We start from the raw sequence: 18919 nt of genomic DNA on the forward strand, positions 1-18919 counted from the left end.
CAGGCAGATTCTCAACCACTGCACCACCAGGGAAGTCCCCATATGGTAATTCTATGTTTAATTTTTTGCGGATCTGCCATACTGGTTTTTGTTGTTCTTGTTGTTGTTGTTCTAGGCTGGGCCACGCAGCTTATGGGATGTTAGTTCCCCTACCAGGGATTGAACCTGGGCCCTTGGCAATGAAAGCTCAGAGTCCTAACCACTGGACTGCCAGGGAATTCCTGCCATACACTATTTTCCATAGCTGTTGCACCATTTGATATTCCCACTAACAGTGCACAAGGATCCCAATTTCTCCACGTCTTCAGCAACAATTGTTATTTTCTGGGCTTTTTGTGCTTGTTTTTATTTTATTTTTTTTTAATAGGCAATTCTAATGGGTGTTGAAGTGGTATCCATTTGGATTTTGACTAGATTCTGTTTTGAACCTCTGCATTCACTGACTTGATTCCCCATGATAAGCCCAATCTAATTATACACGATGACCTCTATTTCTTCCTCATGAGACTTGAGCCTGCCTCCGAGAAAAGTGACAGCCACAGAGGGAGATCTAAAGGTAAGTGGGCCTGGGGCCAGCTGCACTTCCTCATCCAGGTCAGCAGGCGGCGCTCCCACGGGACTGCCCTGAAGGCTCTGATGACAGATGACAAGGCAGGTCGCTTTTCCAGACCAAAGCAGAGTCCTAGATAAGCAAAAAGGTCTCTTTGTTCCCTGACCCTCTTCCCTCAGTTTTGTCCTCCTCACAGTGTCAGTATCAAGGAGAACCAAGCAGCCTAGGCCACAGCAGTGGTTCTCAAAGAGGATGCCATTGACATTCGGAGTGAGACTATTCTTCATTATGCAGGACAGTGGACAGTCATTGTGACAACAAAAATGTCCCCACCCGCATCTCCCAAGTACCCCCTCCCTCTAGAGATGGGAGGTGCCCAAGTGAGATCCAGGTATGCAAAGGAATCTGGAGATTCCCAGTGTCCATTCACTGGGAAGCTTCTCCCACTCACTCCTGCAAAGCAGCGACCACCAGAAAGAGGACTCTTGTCCAGTTGAGGAGACCCTGGAACTCAGCCAAGGAAAACGTCACAGGTCGCTTTAGGTGACCTAGACGACTCCTCTGAGTCTGTTAATAATCACTTGACAGTGAAAGGCTCGCATATCAGGAGAAGGGGGAGACGCTCTCTAAAAGCAAGATGAATACTATAACAGAAGAAATATCCCGGCATACCCACCGCCCCCCCAATCCCGAAATCAGGACTTGAAATCTGAACCTGGTCCCTTCGATGTCCATTTGACCCTCCCTCCCCGCAGTCCCTGCCTTGCCTAGTCCGGCTTAAGGGACTTCACTTCCCTGTGCTGCCATAGCAACCAGGAAACAACCTCCGCTCACAGTGAGAAGGATGGTTCTATGGCCCAGATCTGCCGAGGCGCAAGGCCGGTAACAGAGCAACAGGACCAGGGGACAACAAGGGCACAGGCGAGGGGGAGAGAGAGGTTGCCCAGAGAGTAGACAATCCAGGGCTTGAGGAGTCTGGGTTTGCGGTTTATTTTTTCTCCCGACAAAGACACACACTGTCTAAACTGTGTGACTGGTTGTTATTAAGAAGCTGCTGTATGAGGGGAAAATGTATTTAATAAAAGGCCCAGTGTTTGTGGTCTTCTTGGGCTCACTGCTGAGGTCAGGAAATCTTGAGGTGTAACCAGTTTTCAGCCTTCAAAACCAAGAGGAACTGCCCTTGAGAAGGGTGGTCAGAGGGAAAATATGTTCACCCTCTCTCTCCTGAGCCGGGGACACGGGAAGTTGGTCCAGAACAAACAGAAGTTAGAAGTCTATTTTGAACCAGAGGTGAGTCTTACAGCTGAATAAAAGCATATTTTGGGGGTGGAGGAGGAATGTTCTATTTTTTCATTTGGGGCTGAGCCCTGTGTGTTTTGGTTTGTTTTGTTGGTCCAGTGGTGGGGGGTCACTGGGAGATTGTCCCTCCTCCTTTTCTTAAATTCAAGAAAATAAGATAGCTTGCTTGACACACAGAGATTGCCACTGGGGCCCTCTTCCTCCCCCCTCACACACTGACTTACAGCCTCATTTGCTTTAGACTGGAGGAGATTCCAAATTGTCTAGAATTTGGGCGGTTTGGTACGAGACCAGAATTTCCACCTGTGTTCTAGGCAAGCTGATGGCTGTTTGGTTTTTAGACATCATGCTCTGTGGTTGAAATGCTGAAATGTTCGTGCCAATTCAATGGCTTCCTTGAACCTTCTGGAATTCAACCCCCAGGACTCACATTTAATATAGGCAAACTTTTTTTTCATTTTAGAAGATTTTAAAGAGGTAGCAAAATTCCCTTGTTGTACTGGAATTTTATTTCATTGAATTCTGCCAGGAATAAGAAATCCACTGGGGGTACTTTGAAAATTTTTGGATCACACAGAGATTTCCATTGTTGTTGTAGTTTGTCATGATATTTGACTTTCACTGTATTAAAAGACATATAAATTTTCAAAGGACCTCTGTGGCCAATGGCATTTACTTACTTACAAGATATGTAACTACTTTATAGGCTCTTAAACAGCCAAATTAGGTAATGTTACATAGCATCTAGAATGTATAGAAATTCTCCCTGTGTACAGCTGAAGTGATGGGCTGGAATGGTTTTCTCCTATTTAAACTGCCAGCTGGTCCAGGTCTAATTTCAAAGTTATCTGCTGCCCTTGGTAATCCTGACTACTTACTTGCATACCAGGAAATTTTAACTGGCCTGGAAGCTACACTCTACCCTATTTAAGCCTCCAGGCATAAATGGCTCTCCTGAAAGTTATATAGGATAAAATAGAATCGTGACCTAGGTTCTACTAACTCTGAGAGGCAGAGAACAAAAACAGTTGCCAAGAAGTGTGAATGTATTCTGTGACACCATGTGAGCAATTCAGAGAAAACCAGTCACTAAAAACACGTCAAACACCTGCCCAAGCAGTATTTGCTATAAAAGAGCCTTCCACTGTGGACCAATCAAGGAGGTTTCTTTCCATTGCAGGATTACTTGAACTGGAAGTCCCCAGAAGATTATATCCTGGTCAGCAAACCGCAGGATGAGGGCAATGCCGACCAGCACATGTGGAGCCTCCTTCTTCCTAAAACATTCAGCACTAGAAAGGGCGCCCTGATCCTCTACTCGGAAGGCTTAGCCATATCAGCATGGACCCCCAAAGAGAGGAGAAAAGGCTCCTACTGCCCCAAAGGCCACAGGAAGAGGCTGGATCTTGAACTGTGCACACTTCAGGACCTCAAAGAAGCCATCCTGGCGTACGGAAGGAGACAGGTAGGCAGAGCACTGTCCAGGGTTCAGGGAAGGCCCCGGTCTGTGTCTCTAGAAATCCAGTTGCAGCTTTGGATATAACCTCTTCGCAGACCCTAGGAAGGTATGAAACCCTCAGACGTCCATTTCTTCATCTCTAAAATGGGATTGTACTCACGGTACACAATTGTCATGAGGCTTAAATGAAATAATCTATGTGAAAGGGCTCTGAAAAGCATAAAGGGCTATATTATTATCATTTTGTGTTTTCCTTTCCATTAGAATGACACAAAGTCCTTTCCAGCATTCAGACAGATCTGGGCTGGCACACGTTTCATCAGAATCCTTGAAGTTCTGTCTCATAGCCACAAGCATCACGATCACACCTCTGATGCTCTTGGCTTTGTGGAAATGAGGAGAACATTTTAAATATTTACCTTGAGCCCTTCAGCATCTGCAGGATAAGTTAATGACTTTCTCCACTCTGAATTTAATATTAAGGGGAAACCCCTGTGCTCATTTTTCTGATTGATACTCTCTAATGTCTTATGAGATGTATACGTGGCCCCTGCTTTATATAATGACACGCATCAGCCCTATGGTTGAGGCCATGAGAGAGGCTGGGACAATGTGTCACTTCGTGAAATTCTAGCTTATAGATGGTGGGTGACTCCCTAGTTTAAAAGTCTCTGCTGGCTTCTCATTCCCCACAGGATAAAGTCGTTAACTTCTTGTACCAAGCGCTTCAAGCACTGGCTTTCTCTTCCATTCCTAGCCGTATCTGCAACTTGTTCTAACCACCGCCATGACTATGGACCCCTCAAGGCCCCACCCATGTGAAGAGCTCACCATTCCACTAACATCCCATGCCCTTTTGTGACTCTACACTTTTGCACATGCTTCTACAGCTGGAAAACTCCTATTCATCCTTCAAAACACAACTCCAATGTCATCGCCCATTGAAGTTTCTCCCACTTCCCTAGACAGAGCTATCCCATCGCTCCCTCCTCTGTGAGCATTCCCATACCATCATACATTGCAGTTCATCTCTTTGTCCAACGGTTACCATCTCCTTGAGGGCAGGAACCACATCTAAATCTTAATTTCCAGAAAAAAGTGAGTACCCATAAATGTTTGTGAAATGAATGAATCGATCATGCACGATACCATCAATGTTTTTTAGATCATCCCCCGGTATCATTATTGAGCAATTTATCACCTACCCCACCAAGGCAGAGTTTCCAAAAGGAAAGTTCCTCTGCTCCTTTTCCTCTTTCAAAACACAAAGAAGCTTAATGACCTTGACCAAATGCCCAATTGCCCTTTGTATTAAAAATCATAAATTCTTGGATGAAAGGAAACCAATTGTTGTTGAATGCTTAGTATTATATTACAGCTATTATTTCATTAAATCTTCACAATGACTTGTGAGATATGGTTTTTCTTGCCCCCTTTTGTAGATGAGGAAAATGAGGCTCGGAGGAGTTAAGTGACTTGGCCAAGGTCTCAGAGCTAGTTAATGACAGAGCCAGGATTCAAACCCAAGGCTGCCTACTCTCCAGGGCCAGCATGCTTTGCACTTCACCCTATTGTCCGTGGACTTGGAAGGCCTCCAGGAGTCTCTGTGCCAGGCCTTGGCGTGTTTGCCCTCACATCCACTCCTCACCCTTACCTTACTCTACTCTGCATCACAGTGGGGTTGACCACAGGCTGCATATAATTCCACAAACATCTGTGTCAACCAGCTTCTAATTGAATTTGCCATTGGAAGACATTGGAAGGAGATTGGAGAGGGAGAAGAAAAAAGCCCGGGTATTTCTCCCCTCCCATTCTACCTGTAGTGGTGAGAAGCACCCGCATCACCTCTGTGGCCCAGCTCCCAACAGACAAGCAGGGCCGCTGTAGCTCCAGGTTCCTCCAGGTGACCCTGCCAGCTCCTTCCTCTGCCCTTTCGCCTAGGGGTCAGACTGGCTTCCTGATGTTACTAATCTCAGTGTTGCCTCAACATCTTTTTGGCTTCTGAGCTCTCTATTCACTTGTGTAACCGATTACCTGAATTAAATTCCTTCTATGCTTAAATATTTAGAGTAGTTTCTGTTTTCCTGGCTGGACACTGATATGTAGGCTGACTTACTGCCCAGAGCAAGAATACCCTCCACAGCTTTCATATGCTTGTCTATAGGGCTTAAATATTCCAGGTAACAGTGATCTTATTACTTTATAAAGTAGATGAGTCTGTTTGGGGATGGCTTCAATTTTAGTCAGACTTGGGCTCCATGAAAAAAAAGTGTCTGTCTTCCTGAGGTATCCATCTACCAGACTTACAACATGTAACTGTACAAACAGGACACTGTAGTCTCACTCCAAATGAATAGAAGGGAAATGGTGTGAGGACATGAGAAAGGAAAGAAAAAGTTTGGGATAGTAATAAGGCAGGAATTTAAGATTAGAGGACATGGTACATTAAAATAGGAGGAAAAAAACCCAAGAGGGATTTGGAATTAAATACAATGAACACGGGCTTCCCTGGTGGCACAGTGGTTAAGAATCCGCCTGCCAATGCAGGGGACACGGGTTCAAGCCCTGGTCTGGGAAGATCCCACATGCCGCAGAGCAGCTAAGCCCATGCGCCACAACTACTGAGCCTGCGCTCTAGAGCCCGCAAGCCACAACTACTGAGCCTGCGTGCCACAACTACTGAAGTCCACGAGCCTAGAGCCCGTGCTCCACAACAAGAGAAGCCACTGCAATGAGAAGCCCGTGCACCGCAACAGAGTAGCCCCTGCTCGCCGCAACTAGAAAAATCCCGCGCACAGCAACAAAAACCCAACACAGCCAAAAATAATAAATAAATTAAATAAATAAATTTATTAAAAAAAAAGACAATGAACACCTCAGAAGAGGAGAGCTTTGGAAACTACAGAGCACCATCTGATTATGAAAACTATAGCCTGGCAAGAAACTTTTAAACATAATATCCAGTGCTGGGAAGGCTATGGGGAAATGAGATGTCTCATACATTAGGAGTACAAATTCACATGACATTTCTGGAGGGCATTTTGGCAAAAACCTAAAAAGGGCTAATACTCTTTGATTTAGCATTCTACTTTTAGGAAGTTGCCTTAGGAAATAATCAGAGATGTGGCCAAAGATTTACACACAAGAATGTTTACTACAGGGTTATTTATTACCATACAAAACATTGAAAATAATAAATGTCCAACAATGGGATAGTGATTAAATAAAGTACAGTCATACAATGGATTTGGGGTCAGGCAATAAAATCATGTATTATTCATGAATAACATGAGAAAATACAGTGTATTTTTTAAAAGCAGGTTATAAAATAGTATTCATATTAAAAATAGCAAAGTTCATTAACGTTTTTTTGAGTATTTACTATGTTCCTGCCACTGTTATAAGTGCTTTCCATTGCATAACTCAATATGCTTTCTATCAATTGTAGGGGTAGGTACTATTATTATTCCATTTTAAAGGTAAGGAAATTAAAGCACAGAGAGTTCAAGTAATTCACTCAAGATTTATACAGCCACATAGATAATTACACCAGCATTCGAAACTAGACAGTGTACAAAACATCACCTCTCGAATATAATCCCAATTTTTAAAAATTAGTTATACAAGAAGGAGGATACACATCAAAATTTAACCATGGGTGGTGGGACTATAAGTCATATTTTTATTCATACATATCCTTTCACCAAACATTATTTTCTTTAAGTCATGGAATTTTTAAAGTAAAAAATTTGTCTAAGTGACATACCCACCAGCGCCATGACAGTTCTGAGGCTGACCATCAAAGATCAAAAAGTGGGTGGTGGCCCCAATCCTGGAAATCTCCGCCCCTTCCCCAAAATATTGATAGTTGGAGTAATCCTTCCCCTCATTAGCCTATGAAATTACCCAGCCCATAAAAACTAACCATGCCATATTTCCGTGCCTCTCGCCTTCTGAGATGGCCCACACTCTGTCTATGGAGTGTTTCTCTCTAAGTAAGTCCACTTCTTACCTATCCAAAAAAAACCAAAAAACAAAACAAAACTATGACTTTGAAGGAGGTAGACAATGAAAGGGAAGGCCAGGTTAACCCTAGAGAGCCAGGTGGGAAACAGAATAGAAACAGTGCTGTAAACTGAGCCCCGCAATAACCACACCATCTGTTCCTCGGGATCAGTATTTCTTCGTCCAAATAGTATACTCCAAGAGTTAAAAACACCACACTCAAAGTAAAAGAGCCAAAGTGCGGAGGGAAATAAAAGGGAGGATGGGTAACCAATAGAGTAGCGCTGCTCACAGAAGGATCTCTCCTGGCTAAACTGTGAATCAGGAAACCTACACAACGCAGGATCAACTCAGACCTGTGAGAATCAAGGCTGTCACAGGAAGGTGAATTAAATTTTTAAAGCATCTCACACCATCTCCAGTTCTACATATGGATCTAATGACATGCATGTGGCAATCCATCTGGGTTTCATTTTATAGCTCAACACACACCTACTCTTTAACTTTCTTGATGGCCCAACTTCCTAATGAGCAAAGATAAATGCGCTAAATCGAGAGATTAGGTGTCAGAGTTCTTACACTTCTAGATACACACAGATGTGTTGCTTGTTTGGTTTTTTTTAAAACAGAAGGAAATACGGTTCAAACATTCCCAAAACTAAAACCATTCTTCCTGAGGCCTCTAATTTGTCCAGCTTCCCATCACATATTTAAAAATCAAATAGCTATGAAATCTAAATTACCATAACTTGGGGTAGTATCTAAATGATACTCATAATGATGCTTTTGAAGCATAGCAGAAACCTCAAGTACCTCTCAAATCATTGGAAACTTTAAACAATTCTCACATTGTTTTCATATTTCTTATTCTTATATTTTTAAAATTTTGCAAATCCGGTGATATTTTTTACATGTCCACCATGGTACATTGATTAAATAATGTATTAGAAATAATCTGTTTTAAAAATTCAGTTCACAGAGCATCCCATTTCTTTTTTTTTTTTTTTTTAATATATATGCTAGGTATTATTTTTTTTTATTTTATTTATTTATGGTTGTGTTGGGTCTTCGTTTCTGTGTGAGGGCTTTCTCTAGTTGTGGCAAGCAGGGGCCACTCCTCATCGCGGTGCGCGGGCCTCTCACTATCGCAGCCTCTCTTGTTGCGGAGCACAGGCTCAGTAATTGTGGCCCACGGGCCCAGCCGCTCCGCGGCATGTGGGATCCTCCCAGACCAGGGCTCGAACCCATGTCCCCTGCATTGGCAGGCTGATTCTCAACCACTGCGCCACCAGGGAAGCCCCCCCATTTCTTTATCCCATTGAAGCATGAACAGGATTCAGTTTACTGTAGCTGGTTTCAACCGAGATTGTATTGCGTCTGCCATCTCCCTTATAAGTGTGATTACATTTAAGAGTATTGTCAACCTTGTTCCGCTGATTCCATACGGCCTAATCTCTCCCCACATCTCAGTACTCAAGGTGCTTAACTCTTTAGTTGGTGTTTTCTGTCAATATACAACCCATGAAGGCACTTTCAGACTACTATTTTATCAAGTACTATTGTGATAAGTTATATTTTTTGAATAAAGTTTATTTTTCCACTCTAATCATAACATCAGCTCATTATACAAAATAGAAAGATACAGAAAAATAGGAAGAATAATAAATTATCCTTTCAGCCAAAGATCAGGAAGACAAAGTTCCCTTTGCAAGTCCTAATCAATTACCTGCTACTGGTTTGATGGTGTCCCTAAGAAGTGCTCTGATGGCTGTCAGCAAGGTTCTAGGAGGTACCAAAGCAGCAAGCGGAGAAAGAGTGGCTTGACTGCACTCATTCTGCCAAGTGCGCTCCATTTGAGCAGCTCCTGAGCAGTTGTACTTACAGCCTTTAATAAACCTAAAAGTAGGAAAGACCAGGAGAGAATCATGGGTCATCCGTAATGATGAGGTCAAAGGTATTGTCAGTAATAGCTAACACTTGTTGAGTGCTTGGTATAGGTCAGGCATTTAATCTCTATAACCACACCCAATCTGCACAAGCTAATGAGCTGGGTGCCACCATTAGTTCCATTTTGTAGTAGGAAAAATGGGGGTTTGAAATTAATTAACTTCCCCCAAATTATACAGCTAAGTGGTGGAGCTAGAATTGGAGCCTGGACAATTGAGTCCAAAGCCCCACTTTTAGTCCCTAGAGGGCCTAATTTTGAAGATTCCACATGCTCCAGGGAAAAGAAACATCTCTCCTGCTTTAATAGTATTTTTTTTTTAATTTTTTTTTTTAAACGCATTGTTTACTTTGTTTATTTATTTATTTATTTTTGGCTGTGTTGGGTCTTCGTCTCCCTGCTAGGGCTTTCTCTAGCTGTGGCAAGCGGGGGCCACTCTTCATCGCGGTGCGCAGGCCTCTCACCATCGCGGCCTCTCTTGTTGCGGAGCACAGGCTCCAGATGCGCAGGCTCAGTAATTGTGGCGCACGGGCCCAGCTGCTCCGCGGCATGTGGGATCTTCCCAGACCAGGGCTCGAACCCGTGTCCCCTGCATTGGCAGGCAGACTCTCAACCACTGCGCCACCAGGGAAGCCCAACAGTATTTTTTTTAAAGGGATCTTGGTCTTCCAACACATCCCTTAAAATCCTTTATTACACAAATCAGAACATAAATCAGATTTTCATTAAAACCAATCTGGGTCGTCAGGTAACATGTTCAAGTAAGCCATATATATGATCCAGTAGGCTTGGCTTTATGTATTTCATCCATTGGTTCCCTTGTATAACCACTAGATAGAGAATATTTATAATAACGGCTAACACTTAAGTAATAGGCTAACACTTAAGTAATACTATTGTACCCATCACCATTCTAAGCACTTTATACTTATTATCTCATTTAATCCTCACAACAACTTTATGTGTACTTTTTATTGTTGTAAAATATACATAAAATTTACCATTTTAATCCATTTTAAGTATACAGTTGAGTGGCAGTAAGTACATTCACATTGTTATACAACCATTACCACCATCCATCTCCAAAACTTTTTTATCTAGCAAAACTAAAACTCTCTACACATTAAACAGTAATTTCCTATTTTCCATCATTCTACTTTTTGTGTCTATGAATTTGACCACTGTAAGTACCTCATATGAGTGAAATAATACATAGTTATCCTTTTAGTATTTTGTGATTGGTTTATTTCATTTAGCATAATGTCTTCAAGGTTCGTTCATATTGCAGCATGTATCAGAATTTCCTTTCTTTTTAAAGCTGAATAATGATTCACTACGTATATATACCACATTTTGTTTATTCATTCATCAGTCGATGGACACAAATTGCTTCCACGTTTTGGCTATTGTGAATAATGCTGCTATAAACCTGGATGTACAAATACCTGTCGATGTCCTTGCTTTTAATTCTTTTGAGTATATACCCGGAAGTAGAATTGCTGGATCATATGTAATTCTATTTTTCGTTTTTTGAGGAACCACCATACTGTTTTCCATAGTCGCTGCATCATTTTACATTCCCATTAGCAATGCCCAAGGGTTTCAATTTCTCCAGATCTTCAACAACACTTGTTATTTTCTGTGGTTTTTTTTAATAACAGCTATCTTAATGGGTGTGAAGCGGTATCCCAGTGTGGTTTTGATTTGCATACCTTAGTAACAAGTAATATTTAGCATCTTTTCATGTGCTTATTGGCCATTTGTGTCTCTCCTTTGGAAAATTGTCTATCCAGGTCCTTTGCCCATTTTAAAATCAGGTTGTTTGTTTTTTTGTTTTTGAGTTGTAAGGGTTCTTTATACATTCTGCATATTAATCCCTTATCAGATATATATGATTTGCAAATAATTTCTCCCATTCTGTGGGTTGCCTTTTCACTCCTGCTAGTGTCCTTTGATGCACACAAGTTTTACATTTTCTTTCTTTCTTTGTTTTTTTTTTTTTTGGCCACGTGGCATGCAGGATCTTACTTCCCCCACCAGGGGTTGAATCCGTGCCCCCTGCAGTGGAAGCACGGAGTCTTAAACACTGACTGCCAGGGAAGTCCCAAGCTTTATATTTTCATGAAGTCTGACTTATCTATTTTTTCTTCTGTTGCCTATTCTTTTGGTGTCATATCCAAGAAATCGTCACCAAATCCAATGTTGTGAAGCTTTTCCCCTACATTTTCTTCTAAGAGTTTTATAGTTTTAGCTCTTAAGTCTATTCTACTTTGAGTTAATTTTTGTATATGATGCAAGGTAAGGATCCAACTTCATTTATTTTTGCATGCAGGGTATATACTTTTATCATCCTTATTTGACAGATAAAGAAACTGAGGCACAGATGGGTCAAGTAATTTCCCCAAAGCCACACAGCTAGTAAATAATGGAGCCAGGATTCAGACTGAAGCAGACTGAGCTCTTAAAGAAACTGAAGCTTAATTTTTTCTGTTTTCATTTCTAGTTGTTGTATCTTCTTTGCTTTTGTGACATATGGCTGGTCAAATCTTTGATGCTAAACGGTCTGGTTGAGAATCAAACCCTGTTACAGCATTGCAACTATGGGAAAATTCAGACCACTTTATGATTCTCTTCTTAATGGCTTGATACTCAGGAACATATGGCCACCAAAGATATGTGGGAGAGATAGTATCATTTGTACAGACCCTCAGAAATTAAACCTGCAGAGAAAAGAGCTAGCTGAAAGTGTCAGTGTTTACACGAGGCTGATTAAAGTCAGGCTGGGGCTGAGAAGACTTTTCAGGCACAGCTGCAAGTGGACACACATCTCTCCCCTCCCACCTCACCCTCACCTCAACTCTGGTTGCACTCACCTGGCAGCCCCAAGTCTGGCTCCAGGCACACCTGCACAGGTGCAACAACAATGGTGGTTACCCTCTGTTCTAATAAGGCTTGGCTTTTGCCAGGGCACACTAACTCCGGCAAGCCTGACCAAGGGGCAGGAGACACCAGCTATGCTCCTCCGAAGAGAAGGACTTCTGACTGGAGTGGGCAGCTCGAGGTACAGGTGGTCAGCAGGAAAGTACAGACATTTGGGGGATTTCTATTCCATTGAGCTAACATCTTGAATAGTTATTAAATAGACAGTGCCTTGAACATTGCCTGACACATGGCAAATTCTCAACAGATAGTTGTTAGATGAACATATTAGTTGCCAGGATGTGGTGGTGGGAGGTCATAAACTCTACCCAGCAGGGCTAGGTGTACAATGTGGTCAGGTAGGCAGATTTGTGCTCCTGTGATACCTGATACAAGGCAGCCCATGAGAGGAACTAGACTATAATTTATTAATATGCTGTCAAAGTATAAAGACGGTAGAGACTGAGATTGCTTCCTACCAGGAAAATCTAGAGTGGCGTCTTGAAGGAGGTAAAATCTGAGCTGAGTCTTGTGGTAAAAAATAAATGGAGAGCGACCCTCTAGGCATAGGTCAGTGAAAGCCCAGAGGGGAGAGTGGGCAAAGTCAGAGTAATTAGACAGGTGTGGCTCTTACCTGGAGAAGTGGGTGGGGTCAAACTACAGAGGGCTTTGCCTGCCAGCCCTGGGAGAGCTGGATTTCTCTCTTTACCTCTCTGTTGACTCCTGCACACAAAGGCTGCCCACCCTCTGTGGTACAATGACAGCTGGCGATCTGGGCATTTCTTGTCTTCCTGGGGACACTGGCACCCTGCCACCGCATATCTGCTGGCCGGGAGCACTGCACACATGGGCTCCTTCCATCTTCTGAAAACCCTTGCCTGCCAGGACCGAGGTGGGGTGGCCATGACAGCCAGTGTGGGGCTGCGGACAGATGCAAGGGCGCCCCTTTGCCCCTCTGCACGTGGAGGCCAGGGGAGCACCAGGAAGTTGGCGGGCCAGAGCAAGTCCCTCGTTAGAGGAAGCACTCCCGGTGGAGTGTGGATAAGAGACCCCTCTGTGCACACTAATTACTCATTTCAGAAGAACCAAAAGCTGGGGTTGATTAGCAAAGCCAAGGCAGGCCTGAGAAGTCTGGAAACATCGGCAGCCAGCCTCCTGCTATCGTTTATTTCCCTGTTCCAGAAACTCCCTTCCTGGCTCCCTTCTGCCTCCTTTTATGTTTTAGAGTAATTTTGGTGGTTAGAGGTTCAGGATAATGTTGGAGAAGGAATAGAAAAATATGGAGAATGTATGCAAGGGTGGAGGGTGCAATAAAATACATTAATTTTTAACGTGTTTTCCATTTATAATATAATCTATTTTACTGAAATTTTGATTCCATAAAAAAAGAGAGAAGAAAAAACTATCTGTAATCTTATGCCCAACACCCTAATACTGTTATTAGAATTTTAATGTATTTTCTTCCAGTCTTTCCACCATGATTATACATTTATAAAATAAACTTTTATGGGATTGTAGTTGTACTATACATGCTCTCTAATACCTTGCTTTTTTCCGCTTAACTTATTATTCTACATGTTGGAAATGAGTGAATAGATTTAACCCTGAGTGAGCTTTTTGGTAACCTAAGCAGGCCTGCGGCCTCCCGCAGTACTTCAGTTAATCCAATGAGATGTGAAATTTATGAACCAACTTCACAGGCATAATTTGAGAAATTACAAACAGGAACCAGAAAACTAGAAAAAAAAACTTAAAGAAGCTGTGGTAGGCAGAATAATGGCTCCCCAAAGATGTCTACAACCTAATTGCTGGAACTTATGAATATATTAGGTTATATGGCAAAGGGAAATTACGGTTGCAGATGGAATTAAGATTACTAACCAGATGGCCTTAAAACAAGGCGGTTATCCTGGATTATCAGGGCAGGCCCAGTATAATCACAGGGATCCTTAAAAGCGGAAGAAGGAATCAAAAGAGAGAACCAGAGAGATGGCAGCATGAGAAGGACTCAGCCCAATGTTGCTGGCTTTGAAGATGGAGGAAGGGGTCACAGGCCAAGGAATGCAGGCAGCCTCTAGAAACCGGAAAAAACAAAGGAACAGATGCTTCCCTAGAGCCTCCAGAAAGTCCTGTAATACCTTGATTTTAGCCCCGTGAGACCCATTTCAAACTTCTGACCTCCAGCACTGTAAAATAACAAATTTGTATCATTTAAAGCCACTAACGGCACTTCCCTGGTGGCGCAGTGGTTAAGAATCCACCTGCCAATGCAGGGGACATGGGTTCGAGCCCCAGTCTGGGAAGATCCCACATGCCGCGGAGCAACAAAACCCATGCACCACAACTACTGAGCCTGCACTCTAGAGCCCACAAGCCACAACTACTGAAGCCCGCATCCTGGAGCCTGTGCTCTGCAAAAAGAGAAGCCACCGCAATGCGAAGCCCGCACACCGCAACGAAGAGTAGCCCCCCCTTGCTGCAACAAGAGAAAGCCAGTGCACGGCAACGAAGACCCAATGCAGCCAAAAATAAATAAGTAAATAAATAAATTTATTTTTAAAAAAAATCCACTAAGCGGGGAATTCCCTGGTGGTCCAGTGGTTAGGACTCAGCGCTTTCACTCCAGGGGCCCAGGTTCAATCCTTGGTCAGGGAACTAAGATCCCGCAAGCCACACAGCGCGGCCAAAAAATAATAATAATAATAAAAAGCCACTAAGTGTATGGTAATCTGTTAAACAGCAGTAAGAAACTAATACAGAGGCCAAGATCAGCTTTCAAACTCAAGGCAAAAATGTATCTAGATGTGCCAAATTCCAGGATAAGGGACTCCCTAATTCTTCTCGGCAACTCCCTGCCACATTGAGCAAGTGGCCGAGTAAAGCTACAGAACCAAGCAGGTGCTTCAGAAACGCCCCCTACTGAAAAACAAGGGACTCTTATCCAGATCAGACAGGGCGTCATGCCATCTGCACCAGGGCTACAGCATCTCAGAAGAGGCTTGGTTTTATCACATTTAGAGGGAAGTCATTGGAAGCAAAGATTTACAGGAGGAAATGAAGTTCCAATTCATCCAGAAAAAGCCTTGGATCTAATGGCTCCATAGACCAGGGCTTAACACAGTGCCTGGCACGTAGAAGGTGCTCAGCAAATTTTTACTGCATGACCAAATGAAAAAATGGAGTGAGTGAAAGAACTTAAGTCATTTTGTGTCCACTGCCCTCCCTACAACTCCCTCTCTCATGTCCTCTGGAAAAAGCCTCAAGATTTATGTGGGGCTGAGTTTTTCAGGCTCTTTTTGTACTTGAAGTACTTGCCACATAAACTGTCCAGACATCAAGGGCCAGGTGATGCTCTGTGCTTGGATTCCAAGCATTCATTTAATTAACAAATTCTGAGAGAGTAGAGCCAATTGAATAATAAGCCATGCTTTTTTTTTTTTCACCTTTAGTCAATTTATATATTAGTTATCAATCTGCCTTATTTGTCGCTTTTTCTCCAGAGAAAAAGCAGACTCAGATCACAATCGGTTCTTCAGTCAAGAGTGCTGTGATTGATTGGTGATGTCTGCCATGGACAACAGGGATGAGGAGAGATGTCAACACAAGGACCATGTGTTTGCTATTCTTGTGCTTAACTGATTACCCTTAGAGAGTTTCTGCCTCATTTAAGTGGTTATGATATTAACTTGTCCACCTTAAAGGATTATAATGAGGTGAAAATTATTTGTATAAGATAAAGCCCTAGCCAAGTGTAAGATGTTATTATTCACATTTATTTCCCATGATGTCTTGCATAGTGACTTTGGCAGGTAGGTTCCCAGAAACTTCTCCCTGGCTGAAATGAAATGCAGCAGAGCCAGGTATTTTCAAAATGCCATGCTCCTCGTGAACACAGACAGAGTTTGTCTGTCCCATTATTCATATTGCAAACATTGAATGTTGATGCTGATTTGTCGACCTGGCTTTCTCATTGCCATACGGGGCCACTTTTTAAGATACTAAAATGATTTCCACAGGCTGAACTAAATGATGTGTTTTCTTTTGAGGCTCTTTATCCTTTTCTGGTGTTCTAGCTCAAGATGGGATCTGGTATTTCTCATTTCTCCTTCTCCTTCCAACTGCAAATCCACAGGGGCCTTTCAGAGTTTTGCTTGGTGGGCTCTTGGTTTATGTCTGTTGGCCGAGGCATCTGTTTCTGGTGCCTTCCAGCACCTTCCGGGAGTCTCCCGGATTACTGATGAGGATTGTGCTAGCCCGCCTGTATCACTGCGAGGCTCCCAGCTCAGCAGCCATGCTGTTTCCTGACTGGTGTCCCCACAGAGAGAGCAGGACAGAGCCTGGCAGCCAAACCTCCATTTCCGGAGCCAACCAGAGAGCCAGGGCCTACAGCGGATCCAGCCTGGGTATTCAGCCAAGAGATACCTCCGTGGCCTCCTGCGGACGTGGCCCCCTGACACCATGTACAGGCTCCAATGTGCAGGTCAGTGGGGACATGGGAGGAAGTGCACCTTGAGCCGCCCCGCCTCGTATTCTGGTGTGAGAGTGTGTTTTCCATCAAGGTCTGAAACAGCAGAATTTCAGGCCCAATTCTGTGTTAATTGTGCCATCGCACCTTTCGCCCATCAGCTTCCCCCACGTGTGCGGAGGGAGTGCAGCCTGAAGTCTTGCCTTCCCTCTACTGCCTCTCAACAGTCTCACGTTCTGCATCCCAAGCAGAACGTGCTTCCCAAGCTTCCCCATGCAGAGACTCCAGATGCTCCAGTGCAATCCCAATCTTTTACAAGAGAAGGAAAAAGAGGCCCAGAGGAGCAAAGTAATTTGTCCAAGGTCATTCAGCCAAAAGCAAAGCTGAGATCAGAAGCCAGATCCTCCCCACACCCCAGGGGCCACCCTCTTCCCAACATCCCCTACTTCCCCTTCAGAGGGACCTCAGATCCCCCAGGACGTAGAAATGTTAGGCCTTCTCCTCAAAGAAGGTGGCTCTCCAGCACAACCCACCCAGGAGTGAGACGGACACCCCGCTGCTGAACAGAGACCCCAAACACACTCTGTAATGGCTTAAAAATAAAAACAGGCAATGGTTGGGAATTAGAGTTGCCAGATTTAGCGCCTACACACGTGCACATACACACAGAGGCGCGCACAAAAAAGTTACACTTGTAATATTTGGTACATATTCCTACTAAAAAAGTGTTCATTGTTTATCTGAAATTCAATTTTAACTGGGCATCCCGTATTTTATTTGGCAAACCTATTGGGGAAGAGAGGCGTAGGCAGTAGGATTTGCCAATGCCTACTCAGCTAGTTGCCATCTCTTCAGCACCAACAAACAGACGGGACCAGAGGAAAACTGACTTTCTTCTTGCTTTATAGGTTTACTTCGGGAAAGGAGAGAAAACAACTCTCTCCCCAATAAGTGATGACTTGAAGGAAAATGGGAGATGTGGGTTTGTCCAGTAATTGGTTTACCCTTCACGGCCGACCCACGGTTCCAGGCAGTTCCATTTATCTAACACTTGTGAGAAAGAGCCTCTTAACCAGAGATATGTTTATTGTTGGGTGGGGCGGAGGGCAGAGCAGGCCACCGCCCCATGGCCCAAGCCCAACGTCTTCAAGGAGGAGAGCCCCTCTTAACATCAAAAAATGTCTCAGACCCTTCTATGAAAGTCATGTAGCTACAATGTGTGGTTTAAGGAAAGGTCCATGTGTACGTGCATTCTTGGGCCTCTTGCCATAATTCCTCACCAAAGGCCTTCTTGAGGGTGCGACTCTCAAGCTGGAGGAGCAAAGACAATACTGGGATATGAGATCATTGGCCCAGTGGACTCTGCCACCCCCTTCCTTCACATCTCAGAGCTCACCACCTTTGTGATGCTGGTATGTTCTCTGGTCCCATCTTTCCACTCCTATGATAAATCCTCACCACCCTTCAGGCACACGTCTTCTACAAAGGCTTCTCTGACAAATCCAGCCAATGTTGAGCTCCTCATTTTCTGGCCTTATATAACACTGACACTTGGGACCACACACGTAGAGCACAGGAGAGCTTTGTCTCTCCAACAGACTATTAGTGCCTTTAAAAAGGACCCATGTCTGGTTTTTCTGTATCCACCCTACTGCCCAGCAGAGAGGTGGGACCATTGATAAGGCCTCAATAAATACTTATAGAATGGACTGAAAATCATGGGGGTTGCAGAAGCAAGCAGGATATATCCAGGAGAAACCTTTAGATTTCCTCCCGAGGCAGGAGGTGCCTTTTACCCAACCCCAAAAAAGCAGCCATGTTTCTTCCACGAGGGGGACCCAATTCCTGGGAATGGTGGAGCGGAAGAAGTATATATGTGGCACAGGACCAGAGGCACCCAAGACACTAGACAGAGAACCCTCTACGGCTTCTATCTGATTCTTTTAATCTCTCGCATCTTCTAGTTGTCTTCCTTAATGGGCAATGTCCAAAGCTAAGACTAATGCAAGTGGGGAACCTTGTAGTTATCAGCAAGACCTCTAGGCTGGCAACCATTATTTCTACCAATAACTCCTGACCTACTCTTCAGGATACATCAAGGATTCTGTGCTGCTCCAGGAAAGTCAACTTAATGTACCAAGGAATCTCAGGCCACAACAGGATCTTTCAGGTGTACCCCCCAAATACCATCTCCTGCCTGTCTTCCCTCCATTTTGGATTCAACCAGGAAAATCTTTGGAACAAGGTACATGTTGATTTTATCAAACCAGACCTCAA

At 43.6% G+C, this 18919-nt stretch overlaps 1 protein-coding gene across 1 annotated transcript in view; it reads left to right on the plus strand.

The window, feature by feature from the left end:
- The first annotated feature begins 1756 nt into the window (after positions 1 to 1756).
- Positions 1757 to 18919, plus strand: part of KIAA2012 (KIAA2012 ortholog) — a 115419-nt gene continuing 98256 nt past the window's right edge. The window contains exons 1-4 of the mRNA XM_059927356.1: positions 1757 to 1840; positions 3030 to 3314; positions 16498 to 16657; positions 18732 to 18887. Of these exons, the coding sequence (XP_059783339.1) occupies positions 1757 to 1840; positions 3030 to 3314; positions 16498 to 16657; positions 18732 to 18887 (685 nt within the window). The remainder of the gene's footprint in view (positions 1841 to 3029; positions 3315 to 16497; positions 16658 to 18731; positions 18888 to 18919) is intronic.

Source organism: Balaenoptera ricei, chromosome 7 (genome assembly GCF_028023285.1).
Source record: "Balaenoptera ricei isolate mBalRic1 chromosome 7, mBalRic1.hap2, whole genome shotgun sequence".
Taxonomy (NCBI): domain Eukaryota; kingdom Metazoa; phylum Chordata; class Mammalia; order Artiodactyla; family Balaenopteridae; genus Balaenoptera; species Balaenoptera ricei.